The sequence below is a fragment of the Oncorhynchus gorbuscha genome, linkage group LG15, assembly GCF_021184085.1.
Source record: "Oncorhynchus gorbuscha isolate QuinsamMale2020 ecotype Even-year linkage group LG15, OgorEven_v1.0, whole genome shotgun sequence".
Taxonomy (NCBI): Eukaryota; Metazoa; Chordata; class Actinopteri; order Salmoniformes; family Salmonidae; genus Oncorhynchus; species Oncorhynchus gorbuscha.
This window is the reverse complement of record NC_060187.1, coordinates 49,203,296-49,222,222: the sequence shown is the minus strand read 5'-3', so window position 1 is coordinate 49,222,222 and position 18,927 is coordinate 49,203,296. Positions and strand designations below refer to the sequence as shown.

Here is an 18,927-nt window from a genome sequence, read left to right as displayed (position 1 = left end):
GCTCATATATAAGTCTTTGAATACAGTATGTAACCCCTAAGGAAGTCTGGAGACTTACAGGTACATGTAATATCCTAACAACTCCACATTCCTCAACCAGCAATGAATATTTTGTATTCCATCTTCTGCACCTACTGGGTACCATGATGTCACTTGTTTGGGACTATTTTTAGCAAGCAGTGTTTCAATTATTTAGATGTGTTCCTGGCATCTGGGGAAAAAATGTACAGGCCACTCCTGAGTTGACCGGCTGGAATTCATTTGCAAGGTAGGGCTGTTGAGGAACAGTAAAGGCTTGTGATTGGATGGTTTTGCTGCCTGTCTTCAGATTCCTACACCCACCCGTCTACACCCACCCTCTCCGCTGTCTACTGATGGTTCAGCAGAAAGCCATGGCAGTCACTGGGGAGTTAGACATTTTTTATGTCTCAGTCACATGGGTTAAAGTGCACTTGCTGTTGACAAAGGAAAAACCAACTGCAAAACCAAAGCAACTGTAAAACGTTGTCTGTCCACATTGACCGGTTTGTTTGACAATGTAGGATAAACTGCATCATAGTTAGCACCATGACATATAGTTTAAACCCAGGTTAGAAAATAATCAAATCAAAAGGTAAAAAGCGGTTAAAAGCCATAAACGACTGTGAATACAGTACACACAACCTTTTGCATTACCGAACACAACCCTATCCTCCAGAAGAACAGCATATCGCACAGAGTGTGTGTCATGTTCATGAGGCAAACGTAAAGATATTGTTGTCACGTTGAAGTCTTTGGGAGAAAACATCATTGGTCATTCACAAAGCATTAAATCACATGTTTTCAAAAGATGACCTGCATAGTATTGAATCAAGAAAGACATTGCAAAACTGAATCAGCTTTGAACCCTGAGTATGGCCTCATAAAACACATTCACAGTTCAAAGGTGATGAGAACTTCGATATCAAGGCAATACCAGATATGCTTCCTTTAATTCCATGGTTCTAGCCTGGAGCCAGGAAGAGAGTTCATGTCCTCACAAAATATCTGCATGATTAAAGGTCCCCAGAAGACACACATTGTTAACCGCTGCACCACAGAATCCTACCACCCGCCCACACCCCACACAGAGTACATGAAAAAGAAAGCAAAAGAGCTACATACTGGCTTGCAAGGTTTTCTGGGATATTTCGTTGGTGAAGGCTCCAATGCCTTTGTTGGAAATGGCAGCCAGAGAGAAGTAGTACTCTGTGTTTGCTCGCAGACCCTCCACGACGTATGAGGCAGTGGGGACAAAGGTTTTGGTCACCTGTTGGTGGAGAACAGAGGGAGTGAGGCAAGCTTTTGACAGAAATTAAATATCACTTCAGTTTACTGTACCTTTTATTTGTTCCACCTTTGCTCAGATAGGGTGTTCAAGAGTACTTAAAGGCAAAAGCTTGGTCAACAATCTTCCCATAGCTTTAAACAATGAACAATAATATCTTACCTGGCTGCCAAAACTGCCCTCTTTGTACCGAAGCTCAAAGTTGATGATTCCCTCCTTCTCAAAGGCAGGTTCCCAGGTCAACTCGATGCTTGTGTCGGACACAGCGCCAACCTGGAACTTTGTTGGCTGTCCGGGGACTAAGATAGTCAAAGATACATTTAATTAGTGACAGTAATCATTGCAATGAACCTTTCCTTTCTACAGTACAGGATCGTAATGGATCACTTGTGGTATGCATTCATCCCTAGTGAGAGCACACAGACATGTTGATAGGAAGGGTTGAACCCAGAACCCTAACCTCCTTGCAGCACTTTGACGTGGATGGGGTCAGAGAAGGGCCCATCGCCCACCGATGTAAAGGCCAGGACACGGATGGTGTAGGTCTCAGACGCCACCAGGCTCTGGATGGTGGTGATGATGCTATCCTGGACATTATGGATCTGCCATAGGCTCATGGGCTGGGACGGGTCCATGGTGTAGTACACCCGGTACCCTTTGATCTGCCCGTTGGGTTCCTCAGGTTCGTCCCAGCGGACCATCATGGTGTTCTGGGAGATGATCCGGGCCTGGATGTTGCGGGGCGGACTGGCCGGCGCTTGTTCCCCAGTACGGGTCTCCACCGGCTCACTGGGGGGGCCCTGGCCAATCGTGTTGAAGGCCGAAACACGGATCTCATACTCTGTGTTGGGGTAAAGGCCTCCGATGCTGTATCGCGTGGTGGTGATGCCGTCCATGGTCTCAAACTTGCTGTCAGGAGACTTGGCGCGGTACTGGATGATGTAATAGGACACAGGGTCCGGGTTGCCCGAGTCCCAGGTGATGGTGACACTGGTGGCCGTGGTCTCGGTCACCATGGGGATGCCTGGGGGCTTGGGCAGGGCTGTGGGGGTCAGGTGGGGAGGGAGGGGTGAAGAGGAACTTTTAGATGCAAACATAGAATTATCATAAAGATGACACCTCAACACATGCTGGTTTTGCCCGACCATAGCAGTAGTAGTAGTAGCCTAGATGAATCCCTGTGCCTCTTCTTACACTTGACTGTGATCTGCGCGACCGCCTCGATGATGCCCAGACTGCTCATGGCCACACATGTGTAGTTGGCCGACTCTCGCACGCTGTTGAGTTCCAGAACGTTCCGGCCCACCGGCATCTCGTCCTCCGGCGTCAGGTCCTCTGAGTTGAGCATCCATTTGACATAGGGCATGGGCGACCCTACCGCCACGCAGGTGATGTTCACACTGCCACCTGGCATGATCTCGTGACTGGTGGGTGGGATGGAGAAGCGAGGGGGCACGCGCCGGACTGGGAGTGGGAAGGAGGGAGGGAGGAGGTGAAGGGAGGGAGTCAAAAAGAGAGAGAAAAAGAGGTAACAAGACCGGCCGATGAAAATTGACCCTTTCAACGGCATCCGTTACATCAACAGAGATCAACACGGTGCATGACAACTAAATCAACTAAATCTAGTACGTTTTTCTAGGACATACTTTCCAAAGTAACAAAAAAATACTAAACTAACAAGAACTGCTTCAACAACAATATAGATTGACATTAAAGCAACGATTCATAGCAACAAGGTTCCATTTACCAAAATTTGACCCATCACGGCACAATTAAAGACACAAAAATCTATTATGAGTTTCTCATCTTTGAAAACTGAACTACTGACAGAATATGCATCTACAACGTGGAGTTAACACCCATGAAGACAGAGTATAATATTTGAGGGAGTACTGTATGATCGATGCCATACAGTAAACAGGAACTTCCTGTCCTCACAGCCACTCACAGCAAACCAGGAAGTTGGCCATTATAGGCCCTCCCACGACAAAGGAAGAATAAAGGAAGATCTCAATTGCTTACTCCTCTCGTCCTCCTTGTCTCCCTCTCAAAACCCATAGGATGAGAAAGCCAGAGCTCTCTCCACGCTGACCTTCTCCTCCAATGGGTTTTGAGATGGAGACAAGGAAAGAGGAGAGAGGATGCGAGGAGTATGCAATTGAGATCTTCCCGAAGACATTTCTCCCATTGTATTTATTCTGTGGTTCGAGTTGGGGCCTCATGCACCTGATTGATAAACAGGCTCGTGCTCTTAGTCCTAATGGTACCTGCTAGCTATGGCTAATGATGAGAAACTTTAATCAGATTTTTGTGTTTTAGGGTAGATCCACTGGACAAAGCCTTTTTAAGATCTGACACGGTTCCATTGATAGATGCAACTATCAGTCCCACAGACAGCATGCATAATAGACTGAGGTAAACCAAGGATTAAATGATAAGTAACAAAACCAGATATAAAATTGAGATAAAATGCATCGAGGAATATAACTTAAGGTTCGCTAGCATGCCCAGACAAAGACGATTGGAGAGGAAAAGAGAAATATCAGATATAGGATAAAGCGCGCGCAAGGAATAGAGACAGAGAGAGAGAGAGAAAAAGAGAGAAGGGAGGGGTGGGAGGAGGGAGGGGGGGAAACCCACTTCAATGCTGTGTAAGCTCCTCTTTTTTTTTTGCCAATGTGACCTAATGTGACAGTTGGCACATTGTCACATCGCAGTCCTGGCAGAAGTAACACAAAATAAGTATAGAGAAGAACAGGTAGTGTGTTTATAAGAGGACATAAAGAGATAGCTGTAGTAGTTGTAGCTAGAGCGGAACTATCACAGATAGTAAAAGAAGTCGAGAAACAAACCGACAGAAGGTAGAGGAAGAGCTGGAGAAAGGTACAGTACAATGGACGTCTAGGATGTGAGAGAATTGGCTGTGGGTTGAATGGTCAGAGGACGTTGATCATGGGATTGAGAGAGGGGAGAGGGTTGAGTTGGGTAATAGTTTGGGTTTATGTGAGCATGCATAATATATCTACATGCGTACGATGTTTGTGATATGTGTGATGTAATGCTATGTGTATGCATGTGCCTATTTGTGTGCATGACAGACACACTGTGTATGAGGCTTTGGGACTCAGGTCGAGATAGAGAGACGTAAAAAAAATAATATGTGAATATGTAAGGGGTGAGACTCAGACTTTGAGACAGACAAGACAGACAGACAGACAGACAGACAGACAGACAGACAGAGAGGACAAGGAGACGGGACACGAGGCAGAACGGAACAGACCCAAGCAGCAAGGCAGCAGACTGAAGGGACAGACAGACAAGACACTGATGGGCACAAGGACGTACTGTACGCAGAGGGAGGGGAGAGGGTAGAGGAAGGTAGGAGGGGAGAGGGGCGGAAGTGGGATAGAGTAAGGAGACTGTGATTCTGGCCAAAGTAAACATTGCTCAAAGTGGGTTCAAGGTCTCACACACTGGGGCTTCAAATCAGAGATTCAACTGCCCCCCCCCCCCCCATCCCCCAGCTTGTTGCCAACAAAACCAGGGGTGCACTAAGGTTAGGGGGGGAAGATGGGACATAGAGGAAAAATGGCATTTCAAACACACCGTGTCGATCCAAATGGGATTCATTCAATAGTAATATTGGATAGCCTTGGTTGTTTTTCCACGAGGGAGAGCACCAATCAGCTTACAGCATACTCCTTCTAAAATGATTTACCCATTTGTGTACACTACCGAGTGTGCATATCAATAAAGTAACTCTGGGCTGGGATCTATTATACATAAACCAAGCTTGTGCACAAAGAGACATCCAAGAAATGTTCATCTCTACTACTTTTTTAAAACTAGAATCTGAACTACAGAATACAACCAAAATTGATTGGTCACAGAATCATGGAGGCGTATCGCCTTTGACTGTATGTGTAAAATAACTAATAAAGCATTTATTCACATGACTTGTTCTGATTGAGTTGAAGATGAATGGTGACCTTCTATGGTCCCCATTGGCCAATAATCATATTATCTTATACACCCACACCACTGCTCTCCTGGAGTACCTTACAAAATACCTCTAATTCACTGACAATGTCAATTGTTCCAGTTACTACCACAGAATGTCACAATCCAACCTTGAGGCTCTATTCCGATGAAGTAGAAGTAAGTTAGCTTGTGGTTCCTACACATTTCCTTTTAAGATAACATTATGTAAAATACATTTGTGTTTACTTATAGTATAATGGTAACTCAAATTGCATCATGTCAAAAAGACACCAAATAACCTTTGAACTTTTTAGACACATTTGAGATAAACACAATTATATCCAAAATTGGCTCCTATTTCCAAAAAAACGAAAAGAACGTAGGCACCATATTCAACAGGAAGTGACAATCACAATGCTAGTAAAACGGTGGCATGACATAATTTATTTCATAACAGGTCATGACTGAATCAACCCTCCATTTATATCAACGAATATAACTTCGTTAATAGGCAGGAGAGTGTAGTTTCAACATCCTTCAGATGTTACAACAATCAGACATGTCAGAACAAGGTCATATCTCTTAGCATTTTTGTCATGATCCCTGTCCTGTCCTGTTATGGTAGGTATGATGTCACTCTTATGGCAGCCATTTTGTAGCGCACTTCGAGTAAAGTATTCAACCAAAAAGGCCTTATTCTAATCCCTCCCCAAAAAGTGCTTATTGAAGAACAAAGGTGAAAGGGCAACCCATTCCTCACACGGACATGCATGGTTGTGACTATGGCATGAGTAACAGACAACAGTCAGGAATCCTTCCATCCACCAGGTCCGACACAAGAGAACCAGTACAGTCCAACCATGTCAACCAAGCCCATCCAAGCATGCCATTCCCAATCTAGCATGGTGTGGGGACACATACACACAAAATCAAAGAAAGGAAATCAAACTTAAAATCCACAAAACCAGTCTTAATAGCATACACAATATCACAGTATGCATGTGTGTTCCTCAAGGCTCTGTATCAAGACCATTGAATGTTTTGGAACTTGTGTTGTTTTTGGGGAGGGGGACAAATAGAGGACTTATGGACACTTTTATATTTGACTTACATAGATCAAATTCCAAACACTTGAATATCAAAGAAGTCTAATTTCAAGGGAAGTCCAATCAGGATGATTTGTATGGACATTCGAATAAGAGAATACCCGTATTGGTTTTGACGGTGCTGTTCTCTCCCTTGGGGTGGTGGTCAGCCAATGGACCGGGAGCGTTGGTGGTTGAGTGAATGAGGCTTTAACAGAGGAAAAATGTCTAACCCTTCACCTTTGGCTACCTGCACTTCGAAGGCCCTACTGTTTTCTGTCATATAAATCTCCCCCCTGGAAAAAAGGGTATACCAACCTCCATTAAAATCTTTCAAGCATGCGTCAAAGGAGCAGTCATCTAACCTCTAACCCTATGCATGTATGTAGCCTCTGATGAATTCTGATCAATTCTACCCTCGGAATGTCTCCAGAATATCTGTTTAAACAGAACATCATTAGTTGACAATAAACGCAGCTTCGTTAAATCCTATTCATCTTGAGATGGGTAGGGTGACCGTGGCAGAGGAATTGGGAGCTGGGCCCCCAGTATGCCGTTACTGGTCGACATTTGTATCTCTAGCCAATGCCTCACCCACTACCATTACCTTGATATAGTACTGTATATGAGATAATTAAGGGATAGAGTGGAGTACATGTATTTATCATTTCACCTGGCTCTGTGAGATCGGTCGAGCAGACAAGATGTGGTGAGTGCTGCTCTTTCTTTGCGATGCTACCCTTTAGAAACGCAAACCCAGCTTAAAAAGAATCCCAATTGCATTGACACGTCTCCTCATTCACAAAGACCAGGAGCCCAACCGGCCGATATAGAATGGAGAGAATAATAGACCACTCATTTTGACTCAGTGACAAGTATATAATCCTATTTAAAGCCCCAATGTGGAGAGAAAGACAACTCAAAGGTCATACAGTGGACGAAGGTGGAGAAGCAGTCAAGAGAGAACGCCAGAGTACTGCAGTAACTCCAAGTTGGCGGTACGTGGAAGGAGTTCAGTGCCAAAACAGAGGTCAGAAGAAGGCAGACATTATCTGCCATTTTGGTGAGGCAGTCTGTCCTGCCCCAAAATGAAGGGGTAAGCCAAAATAATGTGCAGCCTTTAGTGTCACCTTGAAGCTGAGATTACACCCTCTTGGTGCCTGAGGACACAGGCATGATATGGAGATCCTTTGGTTACACTCGTTGAGTGAGGCCGAGCACATTTACATAGGTGGGTATTATCACATAAGGAATACTGACAGAACTCCTGGCTGGATATCTGATAATAGCAAACAGTAGGCTCAGAAGATTGTATAGTGCCTCGTTTTTCCATCGTCTTACAGGTAGACAAGCAGCCAAACGATACTGCAGATATGTCTCAGCTTTGTGGTGAATTAGTCAGATTGGAAAATGTCTAAAAATTTGGTCCATATTGAGAGTAAATTGATCCCTGTTTTGTGACCCCCCCAAAATATGCATTTCTTAATTCATACAGGGCTCCAAGGATACAGATATGTGCGGTTTTGAGGGGGCCTGTCATCTCCAGGACTCCTTCAAACAAACATCTACTTAGCAATGGCTGGCTTCCACTTTGGCCAGCGAGAAAATAAGGTGTAATCTAGCTTTCTTTCCCAACAGTTACACACAAATGCACAGCAGGACATGCAAGCACATTCAAAACAAGGCAGGCATCATAGTAGGGATGCAAACATTCACATGCATTCATCACAGCACAGTCTTCCTGCATCAATGACAATGTGGATAAAGTCTTTATTATATTTCTCCAGACAATAATTACAGACCTACTACAATAATATATATATATATATATATATATATAGGTCTGCAAAAAAAAGCTACCGAAATGTAATTGTTGCCCCAAGTCTCCTGGGCTCACTTGTTAAGTTTCCTTCGTTGGGATCATGTCATGTTTTAAGGACTCTATTGTGGGGGGACAATAATGGGAGGATATCAAGTCTGCGGTATGCAAGGCTTCAATTGGTACATTTGCTAATAGAGTGTCTTTTTTATCATTAATTGGTGCAAGGTACAGTGGGAGCCGACAAACCCCCTCATTTGTGTCGGCGACGAGTGAGGTCTCAAAAGAGATGATTATGTACATTTGCCTAATGAACTGTCTCGCTGAACGGCGTTAAGACGGAGGATTTCAAAGGGGGCATTGGCTTAGTTGAGTCTAAAGTGAGACACGGGCAAGGAGACACAAAAGAGACCACACATGTTGAGAGCAGCAGCAGAGCAGTGTGTGGGTCGACTATTGTGAGACGTCATTTACCCTCAACTGCAACTTGGTGACTCCACTGCCCATATTGGGGTTAGGATATGTTACAGTGTGCCATTAAGGTAGTACAGGACCAGGTCCACGGGCGAATACAACTACAAAACTAAGAACTAAAGCCAATAACCAAGTCCATGGAGACACGGCAGGGGGCGATGTGTTTCATTATTTATTCTTCCGCTTTTGCGTTGGCGAGGGTACAGGCAAAGGGGTGAACCTGTGTCCCTCTTAGGCATCCTACATGCTCGTCCCACATGGGCACTCATGCCCAGGGGAGAGTGCAGCTCTCCACTCGGCGTCAATTTTAAAAAGGGACTATTTTGTCGCAGTTGGGAACGCAACACGGCTCTGGACATGCTTTCGCAGACCCAGAGCAGGGCCACTTTTACCAATATACAGAGCTCATATTCTTGGACCTAATCCTCAGGAGATCCATAAAGAGAGAGAAATAAAAGAGAGAGAAATTATCATAGCTCTCAGAGGAGTTAGATACGGGAAGTCGTGAGCAAGTCTGCGATCTTTTCTGCCTGAATGAGTGATTTCTGCCGGATAGAACAAAAACCTGTTGAACCTCATGTAATTCCGTCGCCCAACAACCTGGCTTTTGCCCAAAATCTACGTCATGTATTCACAAGCGCTCTGGAGCCGTGCAAGTTTACTGCAGTGGGTGACATGAGATTTAGTACAGATCTGGCTCTGATTCAGCTCAATATCTGCTGCTCCAAAACTAGCACACACCAACAGTAACACATTATGCTGAAAACTCCTTCGAAAGCTGATGGAACGCTAGATTCAAGACACTCAATTTAGAAGCAGTGAACGAATGGTGCTCCCATTGGTCTGTGAACGAATTCATTTGGGGCCGTTCTCCTCACCATTAGACCCGGGGTTTAAAGCAAACGCATCAACAACAACAACAAAAAAAACGCTCCGTAAATTTGTTTTTGTCCAATTTGAGAACCTTCGTTACCCGCCCGAAAATCAATCCAGACATGCAGTGTCGAAAAGGCAACTGAATTAATAACAACGCGGAGTTTGATTGAGTCTGCCGACTGCTGAAGGACGACGTCAGTCAGCCAACGGACCAATCGTGTCTGATTGCCGCCATTGGAAAATAAAAAATACCCCCTGCACCCGTGCAGGAGTCATTATATTGATATTGATCTTCTTGATACTGTAAAATGCAAAATCTCCACTCAACCCAATCTAGACCAATCAGGGTTGATGAATTCATAATGGATTACTTTAAACACGATGACAGGAACACTGGCTGTATACACACATATTATTTGATCTAGCATTAACATTTGTGTAGAGACTCAAGAAGCAGCAGCTTTACTGAGGTAAAAAACTAACAACCACAAACAAAAGAACCACGAATAACATACATTTTAAGGAAAGGAAAGTTTTAAAAAACAGAACAAAACTAAGGGACAAACACGACACTAACACCACTATACAAAAGGACTAACTAAAAGAAGAAGCCAACTAAGGTCTCAATTAGGTAAACAGTGGGTGGGTAACAGAAGAAGTAGAGAGAAACAAATTGACAAAAAAAACACAGGAAAGAATGCAGAATGAAAAGAAAATGCCCAAAGGAATTCTGTTCAGGCATGCAAGCGTAGTTACATTCTCCCATCATGCATCAGGCCCTGTTATTTCCAAGTGCTGGGTTTCCATGAGAAACACGTGCAAGAAAGCTTTCAGAGCAGAAGCAATACCAAAGGATGCAAACGAGAAAAGGCCCCACAATGCAAACTTAAAAGTAAGGAAACAAAACCCGAACTAAGCGGGTTTCTTTGAATCATTTCTTCTTTTGACTAAAGAATAAAGAAAATTGCCCTTCATAAGTATTTAGCATTTTTTGATACAAATTGTTTAGGATTTCATCAAATTAGTAATGAATCGAGCTTTGTAATAGATAAATATAGTGTTCAACATGTTTTTTTAATGTGGGTAAAAAAAGTAAAAAAGAAAAAACACACCAACCTTCTCGAAGCTCTGAGGGATGTAAAGGGGTTGATGCAGAACACAATGACATGAGGAGAAGAGAAAAATAGGGGAAACACAGAGAGAGTAAAAAAAGCCACCTCAAGGCGTTTAGCTGCAGCTACATTTCTAGTTTTAGGTTTTCCCTCGGCTCTCTGTCTCTGCTATCAGTGACATCAGTCTTTAAGAAACTTGCCTGGCCCCTTAAATAAGCTTTAACCCAAAACAATCAGATTCACCCCAGTGGCCGCGCTGTCGTCTGTTAGGAAAAATGGGCCGCCACTGGAGTAAAATCAAGCGTATCATCATTATCAAAATTCACAAGCTCCTTAGCCACCTAGAGAGCTCCCATGATGGCCGAATTGCTTTCATTAGAGAACGAAACAAAATAAAGAGAAAATAAAAAAAACAACCCAAAGTAAAAAAGAAAATAACCAATAGAAGGACACAGTTTGAGCTCAAATTAGCAGCTCCAGTATTAAGACATTTACTTCAACCAGGTGGTTATGAGCAAGCCAAAAAGTGACATTTTGACAATGGCTTGATTTTTGGGTGGTCTGTGGCTACAGTCTTATAATCAAGTACTGTATACTACTGCAGGGTAATGTCCATTTGAGGTTTGATCCCTACTGGAGCTGCTAATTTTAAGTGCAATTTGATTTGTGAAGAAAACATACTAGTCAACATCAACTTTTAGAATTGAATGACAAATTAAAACCAAAAAGAGACAATCGACACAAATCTAGGCATAACTTGTGCCACTGGATACAGATCACGTGTAGACACCATCCTGGGGATTGCACCAGTTACTGGAACTAAACTTGGTCTAAACTTGGTCTGAGGACATGATATATATTTTGACTACAGAACTCTTTGCATTCAGATTCTAAGATTACAAAATGCGGCCAATTGTTTTCTGTTTCTTACGCCGATGGGGCTCTTCGCTTAGATTGCCTTTTAATCTGTCACACAGGACATAAGCGTGGAGGTCAACTGCTTGACTCGGAGTGCCACAGCATCACGTAGTCTATATGTGAACGGGAACTGGAGGTGGAGCTCTACTAGAGGAACGGCATTATTGCACTAGGATTTTTAACTCCCTGGTAAGCAGCTCCTTCCGAGGGCATGATAATGACGGCAATAATAAAAAGGCAGCTCCCTGACCCATTTTATCATGTAAGAGGCGTGAATTATTTAGCGGGAACAAAGTTATTTGGTACACAGCGGGTACAAACTGAGCAGATATGTGAGGCATCTTTAAAAAAAAAATTTTTTTTTTTAATATGCACAAACTAAATAATACATGCCTAAAAATGCATCTGCCTCAATTTATTAAAGCTGCCTCACAGGGGATTCATTATCGTTTAGCATTAGTGGTAGGGAGTCACTTTTGTCTTCATCGCCTGCTTTGTAAGAAAATGAAACATTTACTCAGGTGGATTGTTCTTCATATTTTCAAAATTTCAGAATATAGCAGCTAAATGACATATTTTAAGACAAAACCCCAAAATAGTAATGTCGTAATACTAGCAATGGATGTTTCTACTCTAGTGGTGCTGTAGGCATTGCCTTAGTTTATTGTACAGCAGTTCAAATCTTTTTTCCCAATCTGAAAGGAAGAATGGGGTTAAAAATGTTGATTGGTTTGCAGTAGGCTTTGCCACCCAATCAAAATCAGACTTACCGTCATATTCCTGTGACTTAAAATCGATTCAGAAACATTCCTTGGACACTCACTTTAAGACCATTAACTTAGAGAATGACATGGGCGTTTTACAGTAAACAGATTTAAAAGCCTATTACAACTATCGCCCACTTACTTGAATAATTACTGACCACATACGTTGTCATCATAAAAGCCTACATTTTGTATATCTGCCTCTTTAGGGTATTTGTGGCTTTCAGAAAGGGAGCATATCAAGATTAAAAGACACCAATTTGAATTGAGCACTATAACAGGGAGGATTAGATGGTGGGATACAGTTCAACACTCTTCACTGCAAGTTAAATGAGCATTTATGAGGAACAATACTAGTATCAATGCCACAAGGATTATGTAAAAAAAACAGATTTTTCCTTGCAAATACTGTATGATACACAATAGTGCCCCATTCAAAGTTAAGAAATTGTATTGTCCCCCTTGGTCACGATTTCTTAAAATGTGACTTCCTAGTGCACTTAGACTGAGCTGCCTTCTGGCAGCCATTTCCGTCAAAGTAGTAGAAGGTGTTCTGGCCTCCGGCACCTTGTTGCACCCTACCTCGCACATATAGGTTAGCAGGGGATGAGTAGCGCACGCCTTCCACGTTAGACGCCACGCACTCGTACTTCCCCTGGTCCGTCTCCTCGCTGTTCTCAATCTGCAGGGCACCTGGGAAAGACAAACACCCGACAAAGACAAAGAGAGAGAAAGAGAGAGAGAGAAGAAGAGGGAGGAGGAGAAAATTATTAGTAAATCCATCATGGCAGGAGATTCAGAAACCTTCTTAATGGCAAGTAATCCCTCGTAAATTTCTCAAGCCCGTTTGGTTGAAAATGGTTCTCTACTTAACACTAATGCATACTGCCTTCTACTAGCCTCACTAACCCACAAAAAAAATGAAATAATTAAATTGGTGAACTGAATAAGTCAAACTAAATTTGCTGTTAAATGTGTACGGAAAAGATCCTTGTACATGTTTTTCTCCTCAAACACCCATGAGGGCCAGTGGTGCCAATGGCGTGATAGACAAGACGTAGACGCTGAGAGGTTGCGATTGAATGGGGATGGACAGATCACCCTTCACATAGCACTCACTGAGGGAGTGTGTGTGTGTATGTGTGTGTGTGGGGGAAGAGGGGGGCATGGGCAGATCTCCAGACATACGATTCATCAGTTCATGTCCAAAATGAGCAACTCTGAAGCACTCTAATTAGTGCAGCATATCCATCCCCACTGCAGCACCACAGAGTGAATTATTGCTAACAGTGAGATATGAATTGTGTATGTCCGCATCAGTGGCTACAGGGACACCTTCTTCAACCTTAGAACTTGCCAGGTAGAGATGACAAACAAACCCCAGGTTCATGTTCAAGTCTCCATGTGCAAGTCTCAATATGGGCTACAGACGAGTAAGACCAGCACTAGCTAACAAAGTAAACAGTGTGGAGAATGAAGTAGATCGAAGACAGGAGGAGAAACAATGGGTGTCAGATCATTCCTCGTTAACGCTCAATGACGGCTGCTCCTGATGATATCATTAGGACTTCGGTCTGGCTCGGCCTGCTGACAGATTGCCGCCCCTGCCTCCCTGACAAACAGCACTGTCGCTCGTTAGCGTTTAGCTAAGGCATGTCAATATGCCACTGTGCCTGTGCTCCTTTGTCAGATACACTACCACTTCAAAAAATAAGTAATTCAGATATACCACTGCAGAAAGCTAACATGTTAAGATCCCCCTAACACTGGGGTCTAAATAGGTCCCTATAATTAAGCAATAATGCCCGAGGATGCGTGGTACATGGCCAATATACCACGGCCAAGGGCTGTTCTTAAGCACGACGCAACGCGGAGTGCCCGGATACAGCCCTTAGTCGTGGTATATTGACCATATACCACAAACCCCCGAGGTGCCTTATTGCTATTATAAACTGGCTACCAAAGTAATTAGAGCAGTAAAAATATATGTTTTGTCATACCCATGTCAGCCAATCAGTATTCAGGGCTCGAAACACCCAGTTTATAACAAACCATATACAGTGCATTCGGAAAGTATTCAGACCCCTTCACCTTTTCCTCATTTGTTACATTACAGCCTTATTCTAAAATGGATTGAATACTTTTTCCCCCTCATCGATTTACACACAATACCCCATAATGACAAAGCAAAATCAGGTTTTTAATATCATAAAAAACAGAAATACCTTATTAACATCACTATTCAGGCCCTTTGATATGAGGCCCAAATTTGAGCTCAGGTGCATCCTGTATCCATTGATCATCCTTGAGATGTTTCTACAACTTGGAGTCCACCTGTGGTAAATTCAATTGATTGGACATGATTTAGAAAGGCACACGCCTGTCTATATAAGGTCCCAGAGTTGACAGTGCACGTCAGAGCAAAAAATAAGCCATGAGGTCTAAGAAAGGCACAGATCTGGGTGAAGGGTACCAAAAAAATGTCTGCAGCAGTGAAGGTCCCCATGAACAGATTGGAAGAAGTTTGAAACCACTAAGCATCTTACTAGAGCTAGCTGCCCGGCCAAATTGAGAAATCGGGAGAGAAGAGCCTTGGTCAAGGAGGTGACCATAAACCCGATGGTCACACTGACATAGATCTAGAGTTCCCCTGTGGCGGTGAGAGACCCTTCCAGAAGGCCAACCACCTCTGCAGCACTCCACCAATCAGGCCTTTATGGTAGAGTGGCCAGACGGAAGCAACTCCTCAGTAAAAGGGACATGACAGCCCTTTTGGAGTTAGCCAAAAGGCACCTAAAGGACTCTCAGACCATGAGAAACAAGATCTGATCTGATGAAACCAAGATTGAACTCTTTGGCCTGAATGCCAAGCGTCACATCTGAAGGAAACCTGGCACCATCCCTATGGTGAAGCATGGTGGTGGCAGCATCATGCTGTGGGGATCTTTTTCAGTGGCAGGTACTGGGAGACTAGTCAGGAACGAGGGAAAGATGAACAGAGCAAAGTACAGAGAGGTCCTTGATGAAAACCTGCTCCAGAGTGCTCAGGACCTCAGACTGAGGCAAATATTCACCTTCCAACAGGACAACGACCCTAAGCACACAAACAAGATAACACAGGAGTGGCTTAGGGACAAGTCTCTGAATGTGCTTGAATGACCCAGCCAGAGCCTGGACTTGAACCCGATCTAACATCTCTGGAGAGACCGAAAAATAGCTGTGCAGCGACACTCCCCATCCAACCTGATAGAGCTTGAGAGGATCTGCAGGAAAGAATGGGGAAAACCCCCCAAATACAGGTGTGCCAAGATTGTAGCGTCATGCCCAAGAAGACTCAAGACTGTAATCGCTGCCAAAGGTGCTTTAACAAAGTACTGAGTACAGGGTCTGAATATTTATGTTAATGTCATATCTTAATTTTCAAAAAATGTATAATATTCTAAACTGTTTTTGCTTTGTCATTATGAGGTATTGTGTGTAGATTGATGTCGATTGAATCAATTTTAGAATAAGGTTGTGGAAAAAGTCAAGGGGTCTGAATACTTTCCAAATGCACTGTGTTATGTTACTATCTTTACTCTGACTGCCTGCCTCAATTTCCATGTACAGTATGATCTCTAGCGAAGAGTCTGTGCAAAATAGAGAGACAGACTCTGAAACTCGACCCATTTAGAATTCTCTTATTTTCTCTCTTTTTTTTCTCTCTTATTTTCTCTCTTTCAGATCATCCCGTCCCCAATGGGGAGTCCTATCTGGCATGGTGAACACAGACGGCAAACTGAAACCGTCTACCTGCAAGAACGCAGGTGGTGTTTTTGCTGTGTGTGTGGGGGACCTGATTTGGATCTGTTTGATGTGCGGTTGGCACAGCGAGTGCCAGAGTCACGGCAGGTGGGCTGGAGCGTGTTCAGAGAGGCCTCCTCAGTTGGACGGCAGGGAGGCCAGCGAATAAGAACCATGTGAAGTCTGACTCTGGGCAGAGACAGTTCCAGAAATTCCTGTTGGCCCGAGCTGAATTCTGAAATCTTTAAGCTGATTGAAGGCCCGGCGACAGACATTTTAACGCCTCCATAAAGTGCTGGGGATAAATAAACAAAAAGGCCTGGGTGTTTACGAAGAGAGCAAGCCGTTCTCTCCCTTCCTGTGACCATAGATCTTCGGTTGGCCCCTCTTGCCATGGGCTTCCTTAACACCATGACACGGGCTATTATTTACCTGTTTATATATTTATTGCAGTTCCTGAACCAAAAACGAATAGAACTAAACGCAGTTTCTAACCAATACTTACAGATGCCAACTGAAACATTTATTCTGAGCCTTTTCCTAGCAGACGCAAACAATCAATTACACTCATGTCGGGCGCCTAGGTTTCCATCCAATTGGCGACAGATTTTCAAGCAAACAATTCTCCCATCACATAAAACCAAGATGCACATTTTCGCACCAGAGATGTGTTCCATCAAATTGACTTGTGCACGTAAAAATAACTCCTGCAGTTAAATTGCAATGTACCGAACAAAAAAAATGTACCGAACAAAAAAAATGTACCGAACAAAAAAAATGTACCGAACAAAAAAAAAGTTGAATGGGTTCCCATCGCATTTTCAACTCTAAAGATGGTTTTGTAACAAAAATGTTGCGTTATATAGCGAATGTGCCCACTCTGTTATTGCCAAGTGCGCTCTAGCTAACAGCTCGCATATACAGTGCAGGTATTAAGTCGCTCTGGATAAGAGCGTCTGCTAAATGACTTAAATGTAAATGTATAGCCTACATCAGGGTTCCCCAAATGGAGGCCCGTGGGCCGAATCTAGTTGATGATCCCTGGGCTACATGAAGAAATTATTATGGGAGTCATAGTGGGAGGATTACAAAACATGTCATCGCATAACTCGAAATGTATATAAACATTTATGCATGAAAGCGCTTATGATGCCATTTCTCCCATAATTAACTTTACAGACACAAAAAGATCCCACCTTGTGTAGCATATTTGATTTTGAGGACATTTGGAAAGTTTACAGACAGATTTGCACTTTCCATCAGTTCTGTCGTGTTTTATCCAACATGTAGTTTACTTGCATAAAAAGTTGGATGGAAACCTGATTATTGATTGTTTGTGTAAAACCGCACTGATTCAAAGTGAGAGAATCTCAAGATGACTACATAAACAGCCGAGCCAAATGAATTATACACTAATTAAAACCAACGAGAGGCTCCTGTGGATTCAGCTTTTCAATCAAGGAGCGACTTTGAGTGAGTGTTTGTGTGTTATCTGTGCGTCGCTCTTTTAGGTAACTCCTTTCTAAGAGCCATCAGCTGGTTCTAGGGTACCCACTGAGTTCATTACATAATTGCAGCCATTCTTTCAAAGCACATCTCAGGAGTACAGAGAGTTCTTAAGCTGGGAAGAGCAGGCAAAAAAAAACACCATTTTATTCTATTTCAAGTCGCTTTCTCCCTCGATCTGTCAGTCTCTTTATCGTCAAATCGCTTCCTGGAACAGAGCTGGCAATGTAATTAATGGTTTCCGGTAGCATTGGTGCTACAGATTTCATATCCTTTATTTAGTATCCCTTTCTGTTGTGTATGTCTGCTCGAATTGTGTCTGCCTGTGTCATAGAACGTAATTCTTGTATACAATGGCTATAATTTCTGTTCAAACTCATTTGCATTAATTAATTCACTGTGCTCAAAACTCTCTCTCTCTCTCTCTCTCTCTCTCTCTCTCTCTCTCTCTCTCTCTCTCTCTCTCTCTCTCTCTCTCTCTCTCTCTCTCTCTCTCTCTCTCTCTCTCTCTCTCTCTCTCTCTCTCTCTCTCTCTCTCTCTCTCTCTCTCTCTATGCCTCCCCCATTCATCTAATACATAGCTAATTCTGTATTTTTGACCAAGCAGTCCCTGGCCAACTGAGGGTACCGTCTTTAAAGACAACAGGCCCTAAAGCTCTTTTAACATGCTGGAATCCAAAACAGAATGTCTTTGATGTTCCTTCTCTTGAAACCACCCCACCGCCTCCTCGGAATCCTCTCCACCAACTCACCCCCTCTCTCCTTTCCCCTTGTCTTTCAATTTTTTGTATGACTATTTATTTTCCATGTATTTTGCATAATTCCACTCCTAGTTCCCTGGCAGCACCCAGACAGCCTGTAGCTTTCCAGAACGTGCACGGCCATTGACGTTGCTTGTCATTTTGTTTGTGTCTTTAAAAAAAAACAGCACGAAAATAACGCCGAAAGAATTATCTTGCGCCAGCAAGTGGCCATGTGCACAAAGCTCCACACGGCCACACAATGGGGGCTTACAGATAGAAACCCGCCGTATGTCTTTAAGATAAACAGCAATTTACAGCAACACTAGCACAATGGCCCTCGAAACACGTCAATAAAGTTCTCTCTCCGCAGGACATTCGGCACGCCACGACCCCTCTCCAGCTGTGAAGTCTTATCACAAGCACAACAATAACGACAACAATAAAGGCTTCTATTTTATTTTATCTCGTTAGGGAAAAGGACATGCTTGCCATACCACACATCTAATGGGCCATGTTTATGGCTGATTAGTCAGTGAATAGTGAATAGTCCATCACAGCTG

At 43.3% G+C, this 18,927-nt stretch overlaps 1 protein-coding gene across 26 annotated transcripts in view; it reads right to left on the bottom strand.

Annotated features, from left to right (window-relative positions):
- The window catches only part of LOC123997434 (receptor-type tyrosine-protein phosphatase S-like), a 293,600-nt gene that overhangs the window by 83,226 nt on the left and 191,447 nt on the right, over nucleotides 1-18,927 (bottom strand). For 18 of the 26 annotated variants that reach the window (XM_046301649.1, XM_046301651.1, XM_046301659.1 and 15 more), the window contains 6 exons: nucleotides 12,918-13,028; nucleotides 10,658-10,669; nucleotides 2,501-2,770; nucleotides 1,767-2,348; nucleotides 1,469-1,605; nucleotides 1,144-1,288 (listed from right to left, as the gene is read on the bottom strand). In XM_046301649.1, coding sequence (XP_046157605.1) covers nucleotides 1,144-1,288; nucleotides 1,469-1,605; nucleotides 1,767-2,348; nucleotides 2,501-2,770; nucleotides 10,658-10,669; nucleotides 12,918-13,028 — 1,257 coding nt within the window. The remainder of the gene's footprint in view (nucleotides 1-1,143; nucleotides 1,289-1,468; nucleotides 1,606-1,766; nucleotides 2,349-2,500; nucleotides 2,771-10,657; nucleotides 10,670-12,917; nucleotides 13,029-18,927) is intronic. The other 8 variants (XM_046301653.1, XM_046301658.1, XM_046301671.1 and 5 more) reach the window with 1 other exon arrangement.